This window comes from Pangasianodon hypophthalmus, chromosome 19 (genome assembly GCF_027358585.1).
Source record: "Pangasianodon hypophthalmus isolate fPanHyp1 chromosome 19, fPanHyp1.pri, whole genome shotgun sequence".
NCBI lineage: Eukaryota > Metazoa > Chordata > Actinopteri > Siluriformes > Pangasiidae > Pangasianodon > Pangasianodon hypophthalmus.
This window is the reverse complement of record NC_069728.1, coordinates 6,429,768-6,449,503: the sequence shown is the minus strand read 5'-3', so window position 1 is coordinate 6,449,503 and position 19,736 is coordinate 6,429,768. Positions and strand designations below refer to the sequence as shown.

The following is a 19,736-nucleotide window of genomic DNA, read 5'->3' as shown; positions in this document are numbered from 1 at the left end:
AGATTTTATTCAAATGTTTTTTTTTTACCATGTGCACCTCCTGACAGCTGGTAGTAAATTAATGTATAGTTTGATGAATTAACTTGCTAATCTATAATGAATCATTAACTACTAATTGAAATGTCATATGAATAAAATAAAATATTTAGCACTAAAGCGGTGCACTCTGTATTCTTTTTATTGTATGACTCAGAGTAACGTCGGTATAATAGGCAAGGGGTGTGTCCCTTAATCTTGACTTCTTTGCTTTAGTCATACTTACTGAGAACAAGTGCTGACAACAGAAGAACATGCGCACATACAGAATGCTGGCCAAAGTGCATGTGAGCTGTATCATGCGGCGTGCAGAGCGTGTTCCTCTTTTTGTCCTCATCTCCCCTTCTTGCCTTTCCTCTTCATTTGTCATCTATACTGGCTGAATACAGTGGATGATCCTGTGGGACTGCAAACACTGTAATCCCATTGTAATCCAGGTAAGCTCTATGTATTTAGCCAGGAATCTGAACTTTGTTCTATATGCAACATTGTTATCATCCAAACAAGACTCCAATAATGTTGATAGATATAAGATATAAGATATAAGATAATGTGATGATATAAGTGTTGATGAATATATGCATTAAACAGTAACCAGTTCGAACACACTAATGAGAGAAGATTGCTTATGTACAGCAAAAGAAAACATACTGTTTCTTTCAACTTTAAAGTGAAACCAATCTTATATTAATGAGCTGCAGTCCCTTACTCTGGAGACAATAATGACAGTGAGGAAAGAAAGTAAAACATTTGGACTGATCGTTTTTAGACGCTCTTTTCTTTCCTGTGTTCTCATAAGGTGTGACTGGTCTGTAGCCAAGCTGAACTGTGTATGTATTTCACTACAGACACGTTATGACTGACATACTTTATATCATAATTCCATTTCATCATAAAGAGTGTGTGTAAGGATGTGTTTTCAAGTAGGTTTTATAGTTATACATAATGGTCTGCTTTTAATGAATTTAAAAAACAAGAATGTGTACGAGTAAGAATTTGTGCTCCTTTTATGAGGGTATGACATTCAATAGGTCATTAAATGTTCTGCTTTATTTCTTCAGATCTATTAAAGTATCCTTCCTATGAAATCTGGCACAGATATTTTTATAACGATTATGTGAGGATAAAGATAAAATGGTAGCAATGTTCAACCCAGGAAGCATCATAACTTGTTCATTTATTTTTTTCTCACTTCAAGCTTAGTTTTAGCCATGACCTGAGGAAACAGCTCAGTAAAACCGCAGCTTGCTATATTTTATATGAATAAGCCTTGCAGTACTTGCAGTGTTAAGAAGGATCCACCACTTAAATGTCTTCAAAACCATCAACATGTCAGTCTGTTTTCACTTTGGTTAATGAGGCCTACATTACCCACAATGGATTTTTGACTACCTGCTGATAGTGGCATGAATGGGAAGCCTTGCTTTATCTCTGCCCAAAGGGACTGATGCAGCAGCATTTATTGCTTTAGTCTGTCTTGCTCTCTTATCTCTTCATCTGGTCACTCAGCTGAAGTATTAGCAGTATTAGCATGAAAGATGAAAGTTTCATGCTAATACTGCCATAACTGCCACTGTGCTTGTCAAGTCGTAGCTTGCTAACTAGCTGAACTGAAGCTGTAACTCAGCACAACTGTGTTGTATAGGTGCATTGCATTCTGGAACCTTAAATCCAACATTTGTTGTTTCCCCTATTCTATACTGGATTTCTCATTAATACATTAAATGTCACTGAAAAATGGTGAGTGAGAATAGAAGCTCTTGATCTTTTGTTTTTTTGGAGCTAACAGTGAAACCTGACTTGCCATCACTTATGTTTGAGATTGCTGAAAATGTTTATCCAATCTTCAACTGTCCAGTTTTGAGCCTGTGCCCACTGTAGCCTCAGATTCCTGTTTGTGACTGAAAGGATTGGAACCTGATGTGGTCTGCTGATGTTGTAGCCCACTCACTTCAAGCATCAGTGTGTTGTGCATTCTGAGATGCTTTTCTGCTTATCACGAGAGTGGTTATTTGAGTTACTGTAGCCTTCCTGTTAGCTGGAAGCAGTCTGGCCATTCTCCTCTGACCTCTTTCATCAACAAGGTGTTTCATCCTGTAGAACTTCTGCTCAGTGGATGTTTTTTGCACCCTTCTGTATAAACTCAATAGACTGTTATCTGTGAAAATCCTGGGAGATCAGCAGTTTCTGAAATACTCAGCCCATCTGGCACCAAATCCATGCCACATTCGAAATCCCTTAGACATTTAGAGATTTTTTCTCCATTCTGAAGCTCTTGACCTGTATCTGCCACATGATTGGCTGACTGAATGATTGCATGAATGTACAGGTGTTCCTAATAAAGTGGTCAGTGAATGTATTTAACATGTTTCAGGGTGGAGTTTTCGTCTAACTATATATTAACCTTTTTGTTTATCATATGGAGCCACTCAACAGATCCTGTTATTATTATTATTATTATTATTATTATTATTATTATTATTATTATAGAGCAGTGCAATGATGGCAGAAGGATGTGAATTTGACCTGAACTACATCACAGAACGCATCATTGCTGTATCCTTCAATCAGACATGCCCAGAGAAGACCTACCTGCACAACTTACGCAACATCACACAGATGTTGCAGTCCAAACACTCAGACAATTACATGGTGAAGACAAACAGTTTTATACAAACACCACTTTTTTAATAGAGTCAGTGTTAGAGTCAGTGTTATAAAAAAGTCTTGTGTTTTTCCTGATGGCAGGTTATTAACCTCTCGGAGCCCAGGGAAGAGCTAAGGAGGATAAACGTCAGGGTAAAGTCTACAACTCAGAACGTTGGCAAGATATATTTAAAACCTGGTCACTACATGACCATGTGTCTCTTTCATTTATATATGTGTGTTCTCTCAGGTACTGGATGTTGGCTGGCCTGAACAGCATGCTCCATCCCTACATCTACTGTGTTCTATGTGTAAAAGCATCGAGAACTGGCTCAGCACTCATAGCGAGCATGTCCTCCTGCTACACTGCACGGTAAACCCTCAGCCCATCTTTTTGTTCTCTCCATATCCCTCTCTTCCAGGCCTTGTTGGCAATCATCCCTAGTTATCATTACTATTCCACAGATTTCGCTGAATGTTCTCTAATGGACGCTTTCTATCCTTCCTAATGCAGTAGGGTCCAAAAGTCTGAGTCCACAACCAAATGCAGTTTTTATTACTTGCTCTTATGTTATTGTTTACTTAAGGCAGTAGCGATGCTAGCACAGTGCAAAGCTAACAGTTAGCAATCTGTGTTAGGATCACAGAGGTGATTCCATTTGAATGAAATATGTTTCATTAATAAGTTTCAATTGTATTGCTACAGCATTTTTTAACAATAAACACAATTGTCACGAAGCAGCTTTCTGGATGTAGAGTTAGATCCATAATGAGCAAGACTCAAAGGGGATCTTCTTCTGGGTGACACCTGATATCAGCTTAAAATTTAGATCATCCAGAATAATATGACTGAGCAAGATTTTGGATTAATTTTTTAATAAATAGCAAAATAAATACGGTATATATACAGATATTATATAGTATATAATATATATTGTTTGAGAATAAGAGAGTTAATCTAGGATCATGCCTACATCATGACAATGGTGATAATGAATGTGATGTATGACATGGAGAGAGACAATGTACTTCTATGATGCAATGTTAAGTATGCTGAGTCACATATACATTCTCTCACTGTTTCTTTAATAGGGTACAAAAGACCGGATAGGAGTAGTCATTTCATCCTACATCAACCTCCCTAGCATCTCGAGCAGGTAAAAGTAACATTATACATATTCAAGCTGTCATGTACACTAGCAAGTCTTAAACTACAAACACATTTTAAGCAATTAGGATGATATAGACCAAGAATTTTACACACAGCCGAGAGAGTACTAAATAGGGGTAGAACAAGTACTGATAAATAATATTTAAGTGAAAGTATAGATAATGTGTCAAAATCTTTTTCAATTAAAAGTATCCAGACAAAAAGTGTACTCAATTGAAAGTCAAAAAGTTGCTAATTTTCAAATTTATGGTATATGCCCTTATCCAAGGAAACTTATATTTATCTCTCTCTTTTTTTTAATTCAGCTGAGCAGTTGAAGGTTAAGAGTCTTACTCAGGGGCCCAGCAGTGGCAGTGCTAGGATTTGAATTCATGACCATCTGATTAGAAGTCCAACATCTTAACCACTGAGATACCACTTCCATAAATATACTAAATGTACTGGAGTATTAAAATGTATAAAGTATTTAACTGATTAAATTAATGTCATATGTTCATGTGAAAAATAACTTTTGTTTCTAAAACAAATCTAAAACTGTTTGAAGATGACTTTTATTTTAAAATTATGCTATTTTACCTGAAAACATCATTCAATCTCTGGTCATACACGTGACTAACACTACGTAGTTCGCTAATGAATTAATCAGAAGTAAAATACCATTTAAATAACCAATATTTACCATTAAATCAAATATGACTTGCTGCCTAGCCAATCATGTTAGCTGCTGGAATCAAAGCTAGTCTAACCTGGCATTAGCGATGAAAACAGGCCAGCTTAGTTAAATATAACCAGTTAATGTCTGCAAATGAGCAAAACTTACCTCAACATTCTTTTTCAATTAGATGTAGGTCATGCCTTCTAGCGAGGCAAACAAGACACCACATTTTATATGAGTCACCATATTGAAATGTTTTACTGAGGCAGGGCCAGGAGCGCTCATCCTCAAGTTCCACACTGCAATCCGGTGGCTTATCCATGTTCACACACACCGATAGCTATAGCACAAAATAGTTTTTTTCTACATTGATGTACTTCATTGGATGCTAAACTGAAGTGGTTGGGTGTTAAACTGAGATTATTGAATTGACATACAAGTATAACATACAGTCATTGGCTCGATGAGAAAAGAAGAGACTTTAATGAATTAAAATGAATTTAATGAGTACTTTGAAAATCTAAATGAAAATGTAAGAAGAAAAAGTTTGTTTTTCTTGGAAATATAAATGTAATTAAGTAAGAGTACAAGTATTCACATATAGTAACAAAGTACAACTATTTTCCACCCCTGATATACATATAAATACATATTGTAAACACTGTACTGAATCATTGTTTATAATAAGCAAAGAGGGATTGATAGGTCAGGTATAGCTTAATGCTAACAGGCTACTTGGATGAACTTTGAGCCACAGTTTTGTTTTGTTTGTGGGAGGGTTGCCACGTGACATCCAAATGCCTGCTCCTTGCCAGTTTTGTAGCTACATGAAAGCTCAATAACACACACAACATTAAAGTGATATATGATACATACTGTACTACTGCATTAACTATATGAGATCCTAAATGATCATCTAGCTACCTGTATGCACATCTACAGTATCTATCTGTTGATTTCTCATTGTATAATATTAATTGACCTTTCCATCTTTCTCTCTCTCTGTCTCTCTCTTTCTCTCTCTCTTTCTCAGCGAAGAGAAGGCTTTAGACTGCTACACCATGAAACGGTTCTACAGTGATAAGATGGCTTCCCTTATGACTCCTTCTCAGAAAAGGCAAACATTTTCTCTCTAATTATCACACAGGCATTTTTACAGTGGAGCAATACTCTAAGTTTCATTAAAAAAAATTAGAAAGAAACAGGAAGTTTAGGCTTCTTACAGCAGCAGATCAGTCACAAGAGCAAAGGGTTATAAGGGGGGAATGTCCAGAATGTGATTTGAGGTCAGATCATAAGGATAGGACAGAGAACATTCATTCTACTTTTCCTACTTCCTTTTTCTGTGATATACTGATTGACCCTTCAGCTTTCAGTCTAAGAATGCAAATGCAAGAGGCTCCTCACTCTGATATAAGTTCAAAAGCTTGCATTTCCCTTGATGAATGTTTTATAGTGATCTTGTAATAACAGTATAAGTATTCTGTAATAACGTATCCACCTGTAGCTTTGATAGCTGCCTCTAAACATCTTTTGCATATTGCACATTTTATTTGTATGGCACATAAAACATATACCACAGTGCTGTTGAGTTCTAGTTGATCAGCTATTTTTCTATAACAGCATGGCTGAGACAGTAGTCCAACTTCAAGCCAAATCACTTTTTTAAAAAAATTAATTCACTCATTCTAAAACTTCTAATACTACGTTTTCTGTGACGAGATGCTTTGCATTTTTGGAAGGAGTCTCCAGTGTCAGCACTTTGTATCAAACAGAGGTAAAGCTGTTTCTTTACGTTTCAAGTCATCAGGACAGAGAGATTTGTGGTTTCTCAGTAACATGACATTTGGTTGTCTTGTAACTTCAAATCAGCGAAAAGAGGATGGTGAAGGAATGACCGTTTATAGCTGTTCTAATGTAAGTGAGAACAGGAACTAAATTGTTTTGCGAATCTTCCACAAAATTAAACATAACTACAAATGGATGAAATAATGTTTAAAAATTGTTAATGTTGGCAAATCACTGTGGTATAAGTGGAATCTTGGGATGTGCTGCTATAGGAAAATAATCAACTTTGGGGTGGTAACAGCAAAACTAAACAGTGGCTAAAGTGACATGTACATATAGACATTAGTAAATAAGGTGGAAAATATGCACATTTAATTATCATGATGCTTGTGCATTAGTACAATATACAGTACAGCAGAAGAGCAACTGTTCTTTAGGTGACTAAGAATGTTAATGAAGGAGGTGATCAGACTTTCAGCAAGAACAGTCATTCCACAACTACACAGAGAGGAGCATTAGAGCCAGGTTGCAGTGCATAAACCTCTCATTACAAAGACAAATGCACATTTGAGAGATCAGTGGTGCAAATAATCACAGGGAACTCTACTGATATGCAGGAACAGTACAGGCCTGACTCCTGGGGCTGTGTTATACTGTAGGGGGTAGTTTGCTGCCATGGCTTAGGATCCACTTGTCCACATGCCTTGTTTCATTCGGTTCATGCTAGCTTGCAAAAAAATAACTTCTGCTCAGCGTTTGAACAGATCCATAACAGGGCCACTGCCCATGTTCCACACACGCCACTGTACAGTGTAAATATGCTCACACGTCACAGCTCTGAAATGCCACGAACGCCCTAAAACCAACGATCTGCTGCAGACTTAAAATGATTTAGAAACACGTCCACCATGATTCAGTGATTGGCTCCAAATCACGTAAAACCCTCAGAGATATGATCCGTTGAAAAAAGAAAAACCGATGGAGCGCAAAGACAACACAGATGAGAGACTAAGGACATTTATATACAGTATGTACTTATCATTCCTTGTGAGGTCTTCTTAAATCTCTTTGTTACTGTTATATATTTGTATATAAGCTTACAGATATAAAGCTTATATGACTATTGTGTGATTTATGTGTTTATTATATGCTTATCATATTATATTATATGACATATGTTTATATGGTTGTATGACTAATGATTTTTTACTAGATGATTAGTTATATATAAAATTTAAAAAGAGTAGTGGACTAGTCAACTTTCCGTCGTCTTTTCCCTAGTTAAGGCAAGAACTGATTAGCGCAGTACACCCTGCATACAACCTGATATCAAAGTTAAAAAATACTTTCCCAGTGTAGCCTTTCATAATGTTCACCGGAATGTAGAAATCATTTAATCTAATCTGAAATATTATATTTATACTGTTTTAGACACACTATTAACACCTAGGGCATATAGTTTAATAGTTTCTGTTAGCCCTTCTTTTCCCTAAAATCATCCTATTCTACATTTATAGTTGGGGATTCAATTGAATAGATAATTATACATTTTTAATTCATAGCTTTAGTTTATGGCTATACTTTAAGCTCACAGAAATACTGATGTGGTCCAGGCAGAATTTGTCTTAGAGGAAAGGGTCACAATCAATACAGGGTTATTCTACAAGGTTATCAGCTTTATCCCATGATGAAACATTTCTATCGCGAAGGGAGTGGTCTCTTACAGAATAACTCCACCCCCAACCACAGGGCACAAGGGCTCACTGAAAGGTTTGACGAGGATGAAAATGATGTAAATCATATTCTATGGTCTTCATAATCACTTGATCTCAGCCCAGTTGAACACCTGTGGGAAATTTTGGTCTGACATGTTTTTCACCACCACCATCAAAATATGAACTGAGGGAATAACTTCTGGAAGAATGTTGCTCCATCCCTCCAGTACAGCTCCAGAGACTGTAGACTCTGTGTCAGATATTTAATCTTTCTCCTTTTTTTAATGCTTTCATCCAAAAAAAGTATTTTTATGTCATACATCTTAAGCATAATCCAGTCCCTTGTTTTTCTTAAGAGGCATCAGATATTTCAAGGCTTTTAACCTGTGTGTGCTTATACTGAAAGAATTTCATTGCAGTGCTATGGGGAGATTGAGGATAGTGTGTGTGATTCAGGTATGTGCAGATGTTTGGCAAGCTCCTGGCCCATCAGATAAAGATAAACTCCTCTCCTCTCCTCTTCCACTGCATCTCTCTGAAGCACATGCCAAATCTGCACCCCACAGGCAAGAGCTACACACACACACAGCAAAGACACACCAAAATAACATATTAAATGCATTACTTTCTGAATCTTCAAGCATTTGTCTTTTTTAGTATGTGGACTGTTTGTGAGAGTATACCAAGACATGCAGCTGGTTTGCACAACAGGAATACAGTAAGATGCATACACATTACACAAAAAATGACCATGTGTGGTGATGTGGCAATATCATTATCAGTGTGTGTGACTCTCAGTCAGGTCTCTGTGGGGAAGACAGACAAAGTGTATTTCGCACTGGAACCACCACAGCTTCTCAAAGGGGACATTCTGGTGAGTTAATGACATGTTCTAGGTGGCCACTCACTCATACATTGTTAATGTTTTGTAGTTTAAGTGGCACTGCATTTTTAACCTTTCATTTGGCTTGTGCAAGTGGTAATTCATATTTTCTGCAGATTGTATGCTATTATAAGAACATTGCAAAGAGGAGCAGAGAGGCTGTGTTTCGCATACAGTTCCACACAGGCACTCTTCAAGGACACCCTTCAGTCTTCCACAAAAAGGACCTTGATCTTGCAAACAAAGGTACACACACTGAGTAGTGGATGTGTGAAATCATGCACTTCAGAGAGGGAAAAGATAGAATTTTTGGTTGTCCTTCTGTGGCGCGTGCCACCCAAAAAACTGTAGAATGGGGGAGAGGGGGCGGGGTTTGCAGGTGAGGGGTGAAATAGGAAATATCAAAAAATAAATTTTTAAAAGACTGTATGAATAGCAACCTTTATGCATTTTGTTTGTTTACCACATTTTAACATCAGCATACCCTGGGACCTACGCCAATGTTTTTATTTCATAATAAAAACGGCAGATGAGCCAATAGATATTTGTTCGAAGCTCTCCGATATCAACTGACACTCTCTGGAAGCCCTGTCCCTTCCATCCACTTCACACTAGTAATGTTTTGGCTCATGCTCGTAGTGCTTCAAAGATGCAGGTACTCCTTGTTGCAAAAATAAATAAATAAATAAATAAATAAATAAATTTTAAAAAATGGGGTGGAGTCAGACCTTATCCGGCTCCTCCTACTTTTGTGGAGTTGAGCCAAAAATCAAGGGGCTGGAAACAATATGTATCTTTAATATGTTGTTTCATATTGTACAGTGTTGTGTGTGTTAGAGTTAGGGGTTAGGGGTGAGGGGTTATGGTTAGGCTTATAGGAGGAGTTGGACCAGATCCAGCTCCAGCTGCTGGACTTTTGTTTCTGTAGCAAGGACTTGAACGATGCATGTGATGCAGTGTCCTTGCTTTCTGTCAAAGAAAATAGGAAATGTTTTGTGTTAACCAAACAAATCACATACTTAAGAACTACTCTAGAGTATTTCTGAACACTCTTGCAGTAACTGTCTCATACAATACAAACAAATGCAGAATAATAAAAAGACTCATACACTGTACAATATTTGCCACACAAATCAAGTATGGAGCCAGAGACACATTTATTTTGCACCTGTCAAATCATGCACTGCGTGTGTAGTACATAACAGACAGAACCAATGTTGCTATCTGTGACAGCATTAGAGAGTTTATCTGTGTTAGCTCTGTGCTCATCTACTATTAACACATTCATAGGGCAAGTATTGCAATGACAAACACGCTACACTACATGATTACAGGTTCAGCCAAATAGGACCACTCAACTTCAGTTTAGTGAAAATGGTATATCATGAAGATACTGATACTGTTTTTATGCCCATATTATAAATAAGGGGTGTTTAATGCAATGCCACTATCTGTATCTGTATCTGTATCTGTTTAGTGGTCCAAATATTCAAATCTGTATCTGTATTTTGATTTAAACTTGAAATGGACTTGGCCCAAACCAGAAGGGAATATGCCTCTGGAAACACTGGGGAAAAAAAAAACAGAGCTGGAAATGCCAGCACTGTCAGCATGTCATAAATAAATGCTGTAAATGCATCAAGTGACATGTTTTTTTTTTTTTTTTTGTTCCATGAACAAACAAATAATAGAAGTATATAAGCGTAATGGCCCACATAAACATATAAACATAAAAAAATAGTCTCAATGCCAGGTGAAACCTTTCTGGCAAAACAATAATATAGTGAAGAGTCTATTCATGTCTTTATTTATATCCATTGAGAATATATTATCTGTTTAATACAACCAAAAATAAAAATAGTATTCAGTTACATCCCTATTTTAAACCATCTGTCCACATAGCTAGAATGCTGTGATGTCGTCTGAAATATAGAGCAGACTCCAATATTAGCACTCCACATGGTCTGCTGGAAACCATCATTACCAGAAAACAGGGCAGCATAATGGATATGACCTGTGCTTGTTTTCCTGTCTGGAGATTTTTAATGAAGAAATGATTATAATGCATATTATAAAGACCTGGTCTGCTTTTACTTATACTGCATATGAATAATGCATCTGGCCTGCATATGCGAATAATTGCATCTGGCCTGCATTTTTGTTTTGTTGATTTAACATCACTTAATGCATGAGAACTACTAAAAAGGAATACCACAGTAGTCTTGACTTCAATAGCACTAATAATCTTAATTTTTATATATACACTCACCATCCACTTTATTAGGAACACCTGTACACCTGCACACTCGTGCAGTTAACTAATCAGCCACTCATGTGCACTGTCCTCACAGTTAGATATTAAAATGCAGTACTTAGAAGGGAAGAGAAAAGAAATAGCATTGGTAGGTTGTATGTAACAGTAAAACATTTTATGATTCTCTCTTTTGAACTAATTTAATTATTTCCACTATTTCTAACCTAGATCCCAGATTTCCAGAAGAAGGAGAGGTGGAGGTAGTTTTCTCAGAAAATATGGCAAAAATTCCAGGTTTTCCACAAGGTAAGTCTCTTTATATGTTATTTTATTGTTATATTTTTTTTATATATATTATTTTTTTGTATAAGACAAATTGCTTTGGTCGTACGTTACGACTGATGTCGTTGAGGGACATTTAGAAGAAGAATAAGAAGGAGATGAAGCAACAGCTCCTTTAGCTATAATCGTGCTCATGATTGACTAAAGTTGTTGTATCATGTTGTATCAGGAAGATTGTATGTGTGCGCCTTAGGGTACAAACACATATTCATATTTCTGTTTAAAGTAGATTATAACATCAGGAAAAAGACAAATCAGAATACTTGTGTACATGGCATGGTCCTGTTCTTTGTCATGCTGATGTTAGTTACTCTTGATAAAGGTAGTGTTGGCTGGAAGAACAGCTCTGCAGTTATCATTGACTACGACACTCTGGATCCTCTAGTCCACTGGGACTCTTATGAGAACATTACAGCAAGAGGTACTGTAGCCACACACACACACACACACACACACACACACACACACACACACGCACACACACACACACACGTTCTTATATTCTGTTTAGTTTAAAATGATCATGTTTAATCTGCCATCAGGACCGTTCACAAGCATGTGAAGGGCTCTGTGTGTCTTCCATGAATATTGTTTATATTGCATATACTATAGATCATAAGAGATCTATTGATATTATTACAGTAATTATATTCTCGATAGGGGGGCATTGTGGCTTAGTGGTTAGCACCTCCGGGTCGGGAGCTCGAATCCCGCCTCCACCCTGCGTGCACAGAGTTTGCATGTTCTTCCAAGTACTCCGGTCCCCCCAATCCAAACATGTGCGTTCTAGGCTGATTGGCTCTTCCAAATTGTTAGTAGTGTGTGAATGGGTGTGAGAGAGTGTGTGTGCAGTTGTGCCCTGTGATGGGTTGGCACCCCATTCAGGTTGACCCCTGCATTGTGCCCCAAGTCCCCTGGTATAGGCTCCAGGCTCTCCACAGCCCTGTGTAGGATAAGCAGTACAGAAAATAGATGGATATTCTTGATATCAGTTTTACAATTGTGGTGTGGTAAAATCAAAAGAAATTACTTGAATCAAAGGTATATCTATTGCAAAGTAGTGGACATAGTATTAAAGAATGATTTTAAAAAAGATACTTCCTTCAAATTGCTTGAGTCTTTTAACTGCCTTATTAGCTGCAAACACAAATGCTGTACACTGTCAGTGGGCTCGGGATGTTGTTGTTTACAGGAAGTTGAAGCCTTTGATACCAATATCCTGGGAATATTTACAGAATTTGTTCTACTAATGTGGAAGCATGTTTCACTTACAAGGGAGATGTGGACCACATACTTTCAATAAACAAAACAAAACACACACACACACACACACACACACACATATTGACATAATCATTTACGTACCTACAGTATAAGGAAACATATGGTTTGTCCCTAGTCCTGCAAAATCCTCTTGGGCCTTTTTGAATTGCACTTCTTGTGCTATATTGTTGGAATTCTCATAGCTGTAGCTTTAAGACATGAAACGGCTTTAAGGCACAAAACAAAGCCATGGACAGACTCTCTTTTGTCCTCCAGAGCTACAAGCCATGTTTAGCTATCAACTACAGGAAGGGACTCTGATGTGCCTGTTAGTTATCATTTACCATTTACCATTATCATTTCATATCATTATGCCTGACCTCAATAAACTTTGATAAGAGTTTCAATCGATTGAAAGAAAGAAAGAAAGAAAGAAAGAATGAATGAATGATCCTCTAGGTCAAGGATATTCGACTAAAAATTGTGAAGATCCCGTTTCATAAAATTTCTTCCTTACAAAGGTCTGGAGCAACTAACATGACAGAGTGGTGACGACAGTTCCCATTTAGTACTTATCCATTGATGAGTAATTCATGACTACTCATCAAACATCAATTTCACGTTATGTTTCTTAGTCATCTTCAATTCAGTTCGCTACAATATGGTGGGGCCGCCAGTTGACATATTATGACATACATAGTACTATGACTATTACTACTGCTACTTCTACTACTACTACTACTAATAATAATAATAAAAAGAAGAAGAATGTGACTAATTGCATGTGAGAGTGCATCAGCTTAAAATACTCATGAAGATATCATTTTAAACCATTAAAATAATCCATATACAACACATTGTTTAATAACCTAAACAACTAAAATGTCTACAGTTCATAGATCCTGGCACTTTTATAATGCCAGTGTCTAGCAATGAGCAGTTTAGAAACACTGCCATCCTTCTACCATCCCAAATTCCCTGATAATTCATTGCTAGTCAACTTTGTCATGGCAAATAGTATCTGAATTCAGTATCTGAATTTCAATGTCATATTCTTAATAATTTATTTATCCATAGCCAAACCTGTCACAATACGCTATAACAACAAAGACAATTTTGTTCAGTTTTGTTTATTAAAATTAGCTAGCTTGCTTAACACACATTTTGCAGCTAAGTATTCCTGGTACAATGGCATCTAAATAATGCTCCAAAAGTATTTATTATGGAAGTATGGAAGTAAAACATGAAAGTGAATTTGGTGCTGTGCTAACAGACTACACCCAAACATTATCTCTGCAGTTGGAATCAGCCATTCAAGAGAAGTTAATATTTTAAAAATCCTGTTTTTGAGGATAGGGGTATTTTAACAGACTCACTGGCTTGGTGACTGTGTCACATGACTCAATCGAAATGCTCTAATTACTGTAAACCATCCTGAAGTAAATGAACTGTTGAGAAGAGAACACAGCCAAGTTCACACAGGCAAGTTTCAGTTGTAAGAATATCGAACAATTTACTTACAGTTGAAGATAAAAAAAAAAAAACATCTTCAACTGTGCAGGTTTGGTGAGTCTGTGCCTAGTGTAGCCTCAGATTCTTGTTCTTGGCAGACAGGAGTGAACTTGATGTGGTCTTCTGCTGTTGTAGCTCATCCGCCTCAATGTTTGATGTGTTGTGCATTCTGAGATGCTTTTCTGCTCACCATGATTGTAAAGAGTGCTTATATGAGTTACTGTAGTCTTACTGAGGTCCCTCATCAGCGAAGCAATTCTGCCTGAAAAACCTTTTTGCACCATTCTGCGTAAAAATTGGGTGAATATCCCAGGAAACCGCAGTTTCTGAAATACTCAAACCAGCACATCTGGCACCAACAACCATGCTCCGTTGCAACCTTTATTCTCACAGCTGCCATGTAACAAACAGGAATGAATCGTCTATTAATGAAATGTTACTTTTTACCACTATGTCTAATCTCCACCAATGTCACAATGTTACCAGATCTTGTCGTCTTGTATTATTTTGCTGCCTTAACCTGCCTTTGACCTCGACACAGCTAAAGAGGAAACATTTTATTCTCATATAGATGGTAACGTTCACCTAAGTACACAAAGGCGTGGAAGTTCTCTTGCCATAGAAAGCATTGTAGAAAGCTATAAGGAGAAACTGTGAGACACAGACAATACTACAGCTTGCTTTGTGCGCTTCCACTGACGGAGACTCCACACCATCTGTATGTGACTGAGTGAGCGTTTGGGAGTGAAACATTTTTGGACCCATTTTGGACTCCAGACAGAGGAAATAACAGGCCGGATATTTAAAGGCAGCCTGTTTTTCTCTGCCACTCTCCAAAAAACAAACCCAAACACAAGTGTGTGTTTGTCAGAGGGCAGTGATTTACAGTTGATGCACATCTGGTTGTGTAAGTCAGTTTTGAACCGCTGTGTAATTAGAGATGCCTGATGTTAAGAGAATTCCAGTGCCCTGATTTTAGGAGAGGCAAATTTATAGAACTGTATGTACATGTACAATATTAACGGCTTGCTGTTGTGAGTCACATTTTGTAGTAATGCAGTGGAATACAGTTTTACATATTTTTCTTCAGTCGCTTCTTACGTTCTCTCATCTCCTCCACAATCCATCCATTTCTCTATACTTTTTCTCTCTTGCCTCCTGTGTCACGACCTTACCTTGCTCTTTGTTTCTTTACTCCTTTCTCTCTGCCAGCATGAAGCTCCACCCTCCTGTTTACATTCCCCACACCATATTTGGACGGCTCAAGGTCGTGTGTGTGTGTGTGTGTGTGTGTGTGGATAAAACTTGTGCTGGCTACTCTAAGAGGAATAATGTTTCCTTAGCTAGGATCCTCCTCTACATCAAGAGAGGCACCACACAGGGTTACCTGGAAAGAGCGAGAGGGAGAGAGAGAGAGGGAGAGGGAGGGACTCATATCACAGCAGAATGGGGCAGTAGGGAAACAAATAGGAGAAAGAGAGAAAGAAAAAAGGAAAGTGGAGGAAAGAAAAGACGACACAGGGGAGCTGTTATCACCTCATGGTAAAGAATGCAAGCTGCCCGCCCCTGCGAAGCTGTACGGAGAGAGTGAGGAAGTAAAGTAAGAAGCAAAGAGAAAGAGTCCGAGAGAATGGACACGAACCACCAGGAACGCACGGTTAGAACTCCTTCTCTTCTTTTCTTCCTCTGTCACAGAAAAGTTGCCTATAGCTACCTGATTTTCTTTATACGGTTTTATTGTTTACAGCTCTTATCTACTGATTTCAGATAGAGTATGCAGAGATGTTAATGCAATAAAAAACATTTGTATATTCGTGTATTTATATGTGTGCAATCATGTATTGAATGATAGGTGCATTGTAGTATGTTCTATGAGGTCTATGGGATTTGATTTTGCAATTAATTGTCCATGTGATTGTCTAATGCATGTGGCTTTTTCAGTATTTTAATGGAACATCAATCAAGCAGGAATGATTTACAGTGCTTACATAGTAATGCAATAAGAGTGACGCTTTGTACTTTGGGTAATTTGGCCTTTGGATAATCTAATGTGGGGTAATTTATGAAGAAATTTAGTGCAGTGAAAAGGATGAGAGGTCTCTGCAGATAATTGTAATCCAGCCTATGTAGATTGCAATATAGTGGTTTTTTTTTTTAGGTGTAACTACTCAAAAGAAGTATTATGTTCGAGATGTATGAGTGTTAGTGTAGTCGCTTGGATACTTTTATATGACAAAAGCCTTTTGGTATGACCATAAGTCCTGTGAAAGATGACCTCATGAAGAGTGGATTGTTGAGTTGTGTGTGTGTGTGTGTGTGTGTTTGTGTGTGTGTGTGTGTGTGTGTGAGTGTGTCACTAGCCAGCTGTGGTTTATCACGCATCCCTGGTATTTGGATTTCCATCTGTTGAGACTGTTTTCTGGTGATTTGCTAGTTTACTGATGTGTATATGCATGTGTTTTGTTGCTGTTATGTATGTTTGTGTGTGTGTGTGTGTGCATGTTTATCTTGAACTGCACTAATATCTTCTACACTAATATCTTTGCTTCCAAAATCATCTCTGTCCATCTGCTTTGAGGAACACATGGACAGAAACACACACCAGACAAAGCGCCTCATACTGACTGAATTAAGAGGCACTAGGGTGAAATCCTAACATGATCCAGAGATTAGAGAATAAAATAGGAGGAACTCAGTTCAGAGAACACCCTTGTCTAATTTTATGTGGTCACAGAACTTCATTATGTATTTAAGTGGAGGCACACTTTTACAAAGTTAGAAGCCAACGAATTAGTTTCGAGGCATTTTCCGTCCTTGGTGTAGCCATGGCAACATTGTGATTTTTAAACTTGAGATTGTATCATGATTAAATTGAAAGGAAAGAACTAAGTGATGTCTCATCCCTCCAGCTTTTTATCCATTCTATACATCAACAAATTTCAGCGAATCAAATTATCCTCCATAAAAAAATCATCACCTAAGAAGCAAAAACTGTAATCAGACATAGATTAGAATCTGTTAGACTTAGGGTCTATGAGACTTAGGGTCAACTATGTTGATTCCTAGTGGCAGAATGTACACCCTGGAATGTGTGGTGTATCCCGACATATGGAAGAGATTGATTAACTGCTGAGTTTGGAATGCCATGAGAGAGCAGTGTGTAGGTAGTCTCTCACTGGGATTAGGAGTGGAGATGTTGGGGGTTGCTTTTTAACCCCAGACATGTGTGATAGGAAAAAGTGATGTGAGCTTTTGAGAAAGAGTGAAACTAGGTGAGTACATGTTTGGGTTTGTACAGATGCTGGTGGTTTCATGCAAGACATGTTACCTGACTGCAATCTGTGTGTGTGTGTGTGTGTGTGTGTGTGTGTGTGTGCATATGATGACCCCCTAGACATGTTTTGGTGTTGGAGTTTGTGTATGTCTGTCTCATTATAGGAAATTGGAAGAGGACGTGTTATTATCTGTCAGAAGTATCACCTGGACCTGGGAGTTCTCCAGATCTTTAAAAAAACAATGCATGCCTCTTCTTTCTCTGGCTTTCTCTTCCTTCTTTTGCTTGCTTTTTCTCATTACTTTCCTTCGTTCTTTGTTTTATCATGTTGATTATTTAGCATGCATCTATTTTATACGTCTGCTTTATGATATTGATTGTATAATTTTGTATAAAACCCTAAATTTTCTTGCAACATGTGTGTCCCTCTTTTGTTTGGGGAGCGTGAGTTGTAACTGTGTGTGTGTATGTATGTGTGTGTGTGTGTGTGTGAGAGAGAGAGAGAGAGAGAGAAAGAGAGATGACACACATTATCAGGTCTGTTCAGTGTTCAGCTGCTGCTGCGTGAATGATGTGCTGGAACATAGTATGATGGTCAGACAAAAGTAAATCTAGACAAAGCTTGTCAGGTGTGTGTGTGTGTGTGTGTCATGACATGTTAATAATCCTTTGTCAGTGTGTTGACATTGTGTGTCTAGACTGTCAGATCTGACACACAGCATCGTAAAGGTGGAAGTGTATGTCAGCAGAGGATTCTGGTATGATTGGTTTTGAACACACCTGTACACTGTACTGTACCTGTGGAATATGAGTGTCAAGAAAATGTTTTTAAATGGTGTATAGTTATAAAAGTAACTATTATAAATGGAAACATAAATCATAGAAATAAAATTTCAGAAGAATGAAAATAAGATATTTACAATCAAGCACAAACCAGGCCCATATGAAATTAGGTGATTTCTTTACATTTTATCCCAAAGAATTTAATTTTAAATTATCCAGGATATATTCTTATTAATTATTAGCAATATAAACAATATAGACGGAAACAGACACACAAACCCTTGCACATGTTTGGGGAGTTTCCTGGTGGCAGGTATGAGTGCCAATAAGAGATTGACATGTGACCCTGTCTAAAATATTTTTTTCTTTTATATTTAGGCAAGTGTTAATACGATTTTAATATAATCTCTATATTACTGATATGGTCCTTAAAAACAGAGCTATGACATCTAATGTAAAAAAAAAAAACATTATTCTGTTGTTATTTATATAGGCCATGTAGCCTTGCACGCAGACCCTATATAGGCTATATTTTAAAATAATTCTTTTTATTCTCTGTGTATTTGACCCCCAGCTCAGCTGACTGAAAGCACACTGTCCTCCGTAAGCAGTGATTCTGGGCTCTCCACTAACTCGCTGTGGACCGGAGCAGCAGGCACTGGGCTCCAGAGCCAAGTCCAGAAAGCCACTCTTAGGGGCAGCATGGCAGGAGAGCAGCCTCGTGTGCATGTCCTAACCTCTGAAATTGCAGTCACAAGTGACAGAGATGAGAGAACAACAGGGGAAATTTTTCATCATATAGACCCTGCTTTTCACATGAATGGTAAAATCATGAGTGCGCAACGAGAAACCCATATCCTAGATGATGAGGATGAGCAAACATCTTCTGCTATAGTGTCAGACTCTAAAGAAACAGGCCTTAAACTTCCTGTTTTGAGTAGACATGAGTACTCGGCCCAGTCAGAAGATGCTGGAGATGGGGTGCACCCGGATGACACACGGACTCACACTCGCACATCGCCTAGCAGTGATCAGACACACATATGGGTGAAGCAGCAACAGCTAGTCTCTGCTGATTCTTACATGTACACCATGCCAGATAGACTGGAACAGAAGGTGGAATCAGGGATTAAAAATGACTCTCTGGAGGCGGAACCAGCGGCAGACAAGGATGACGAATTCGCTTCCCTCGCCTTGGATATTGACCAATCAATTGAGCAGCTGAACCAATTGATCCTAGACCTGGACCCAGAATTTGAACCTGTACCCACACTGGCTAGGGGTCACATGATCTGCTCAACCTCTGTGCGCACTAATGGAGTTGGACCCTTAGTTGGCCAAGCAAAATCCAGCCAATCAGGTAAGAGTTCCCCAGTAACATGGAAGAATTATAAACTAATTACTATATAAATCG

The 19,736-nt window shown here is 37.9% G+C and overlaps 1 protein-coding gene across 4 annotated transcripts in view; it reads left to right on the top strand.

Moving 5' to 3' along the window:
• The first annotated feature begins 290 nt into the window (after nt 1-290).
• si:ch211-191a24.3 (tensin-3) overlaps nt 291-19,736 on the top strand; it is a 44,474-nt gene continuing 25,028 nt past the window's right edge. For 2 of the 4 annotated variants that reach the window (XM_053242193.1, XM_053242192.1), the window contains exons 1-13: nt 293-473; nt 2,527-2,688; nt 2,785-2,835; nt 2,933-3,055; nt 3,775-3,839; nt 5,542-5,625; nt 8,468-8,577; nt 8,669-8,729; nt 8,810-8,885; nt 9,011-9,140; nt 11,377-11,454; nt 11,813-11,911; nt 18,897-19,682. In XM_053242193.1, the coding sequence (XP_053098168.1) occupies nt 429-473; nt 2,527-2,688; nt 2,785-2,835; nt 2,933-3,055; nt 3,775-3,839; nt 5,542-5,625; nt 8,468-8,577; nt 8,669-8,729; nt 8,810-8,885; nt 9,011-9,140; nt 11,377-11,454; nt 11,813-11,911; nt 18,897-19,682 (1,870 nt within the window). In that variant the 5' untranslated portion in view covers nt 293-428. Of the gene's footprint in view, nt 474-835; nt 867-2,526; nt 2,689-2,784; nt 2,836-2,932; nt 3,056-3,774; nt 3,840-5,541; nt 5,626-8,467; nt 8,578-8,668; nt 8,730-8,809; nt 8,886-9,010; nt 9,141-11,376; nt 11,455-11,812; nt 11,912-18,896; nt 19,683-19,736 lie in introns of all 4 variants that reach the window. The other 2 variants (XM_053242194.1, XM_053242195.1) reach the window with 2 other exon arrangements.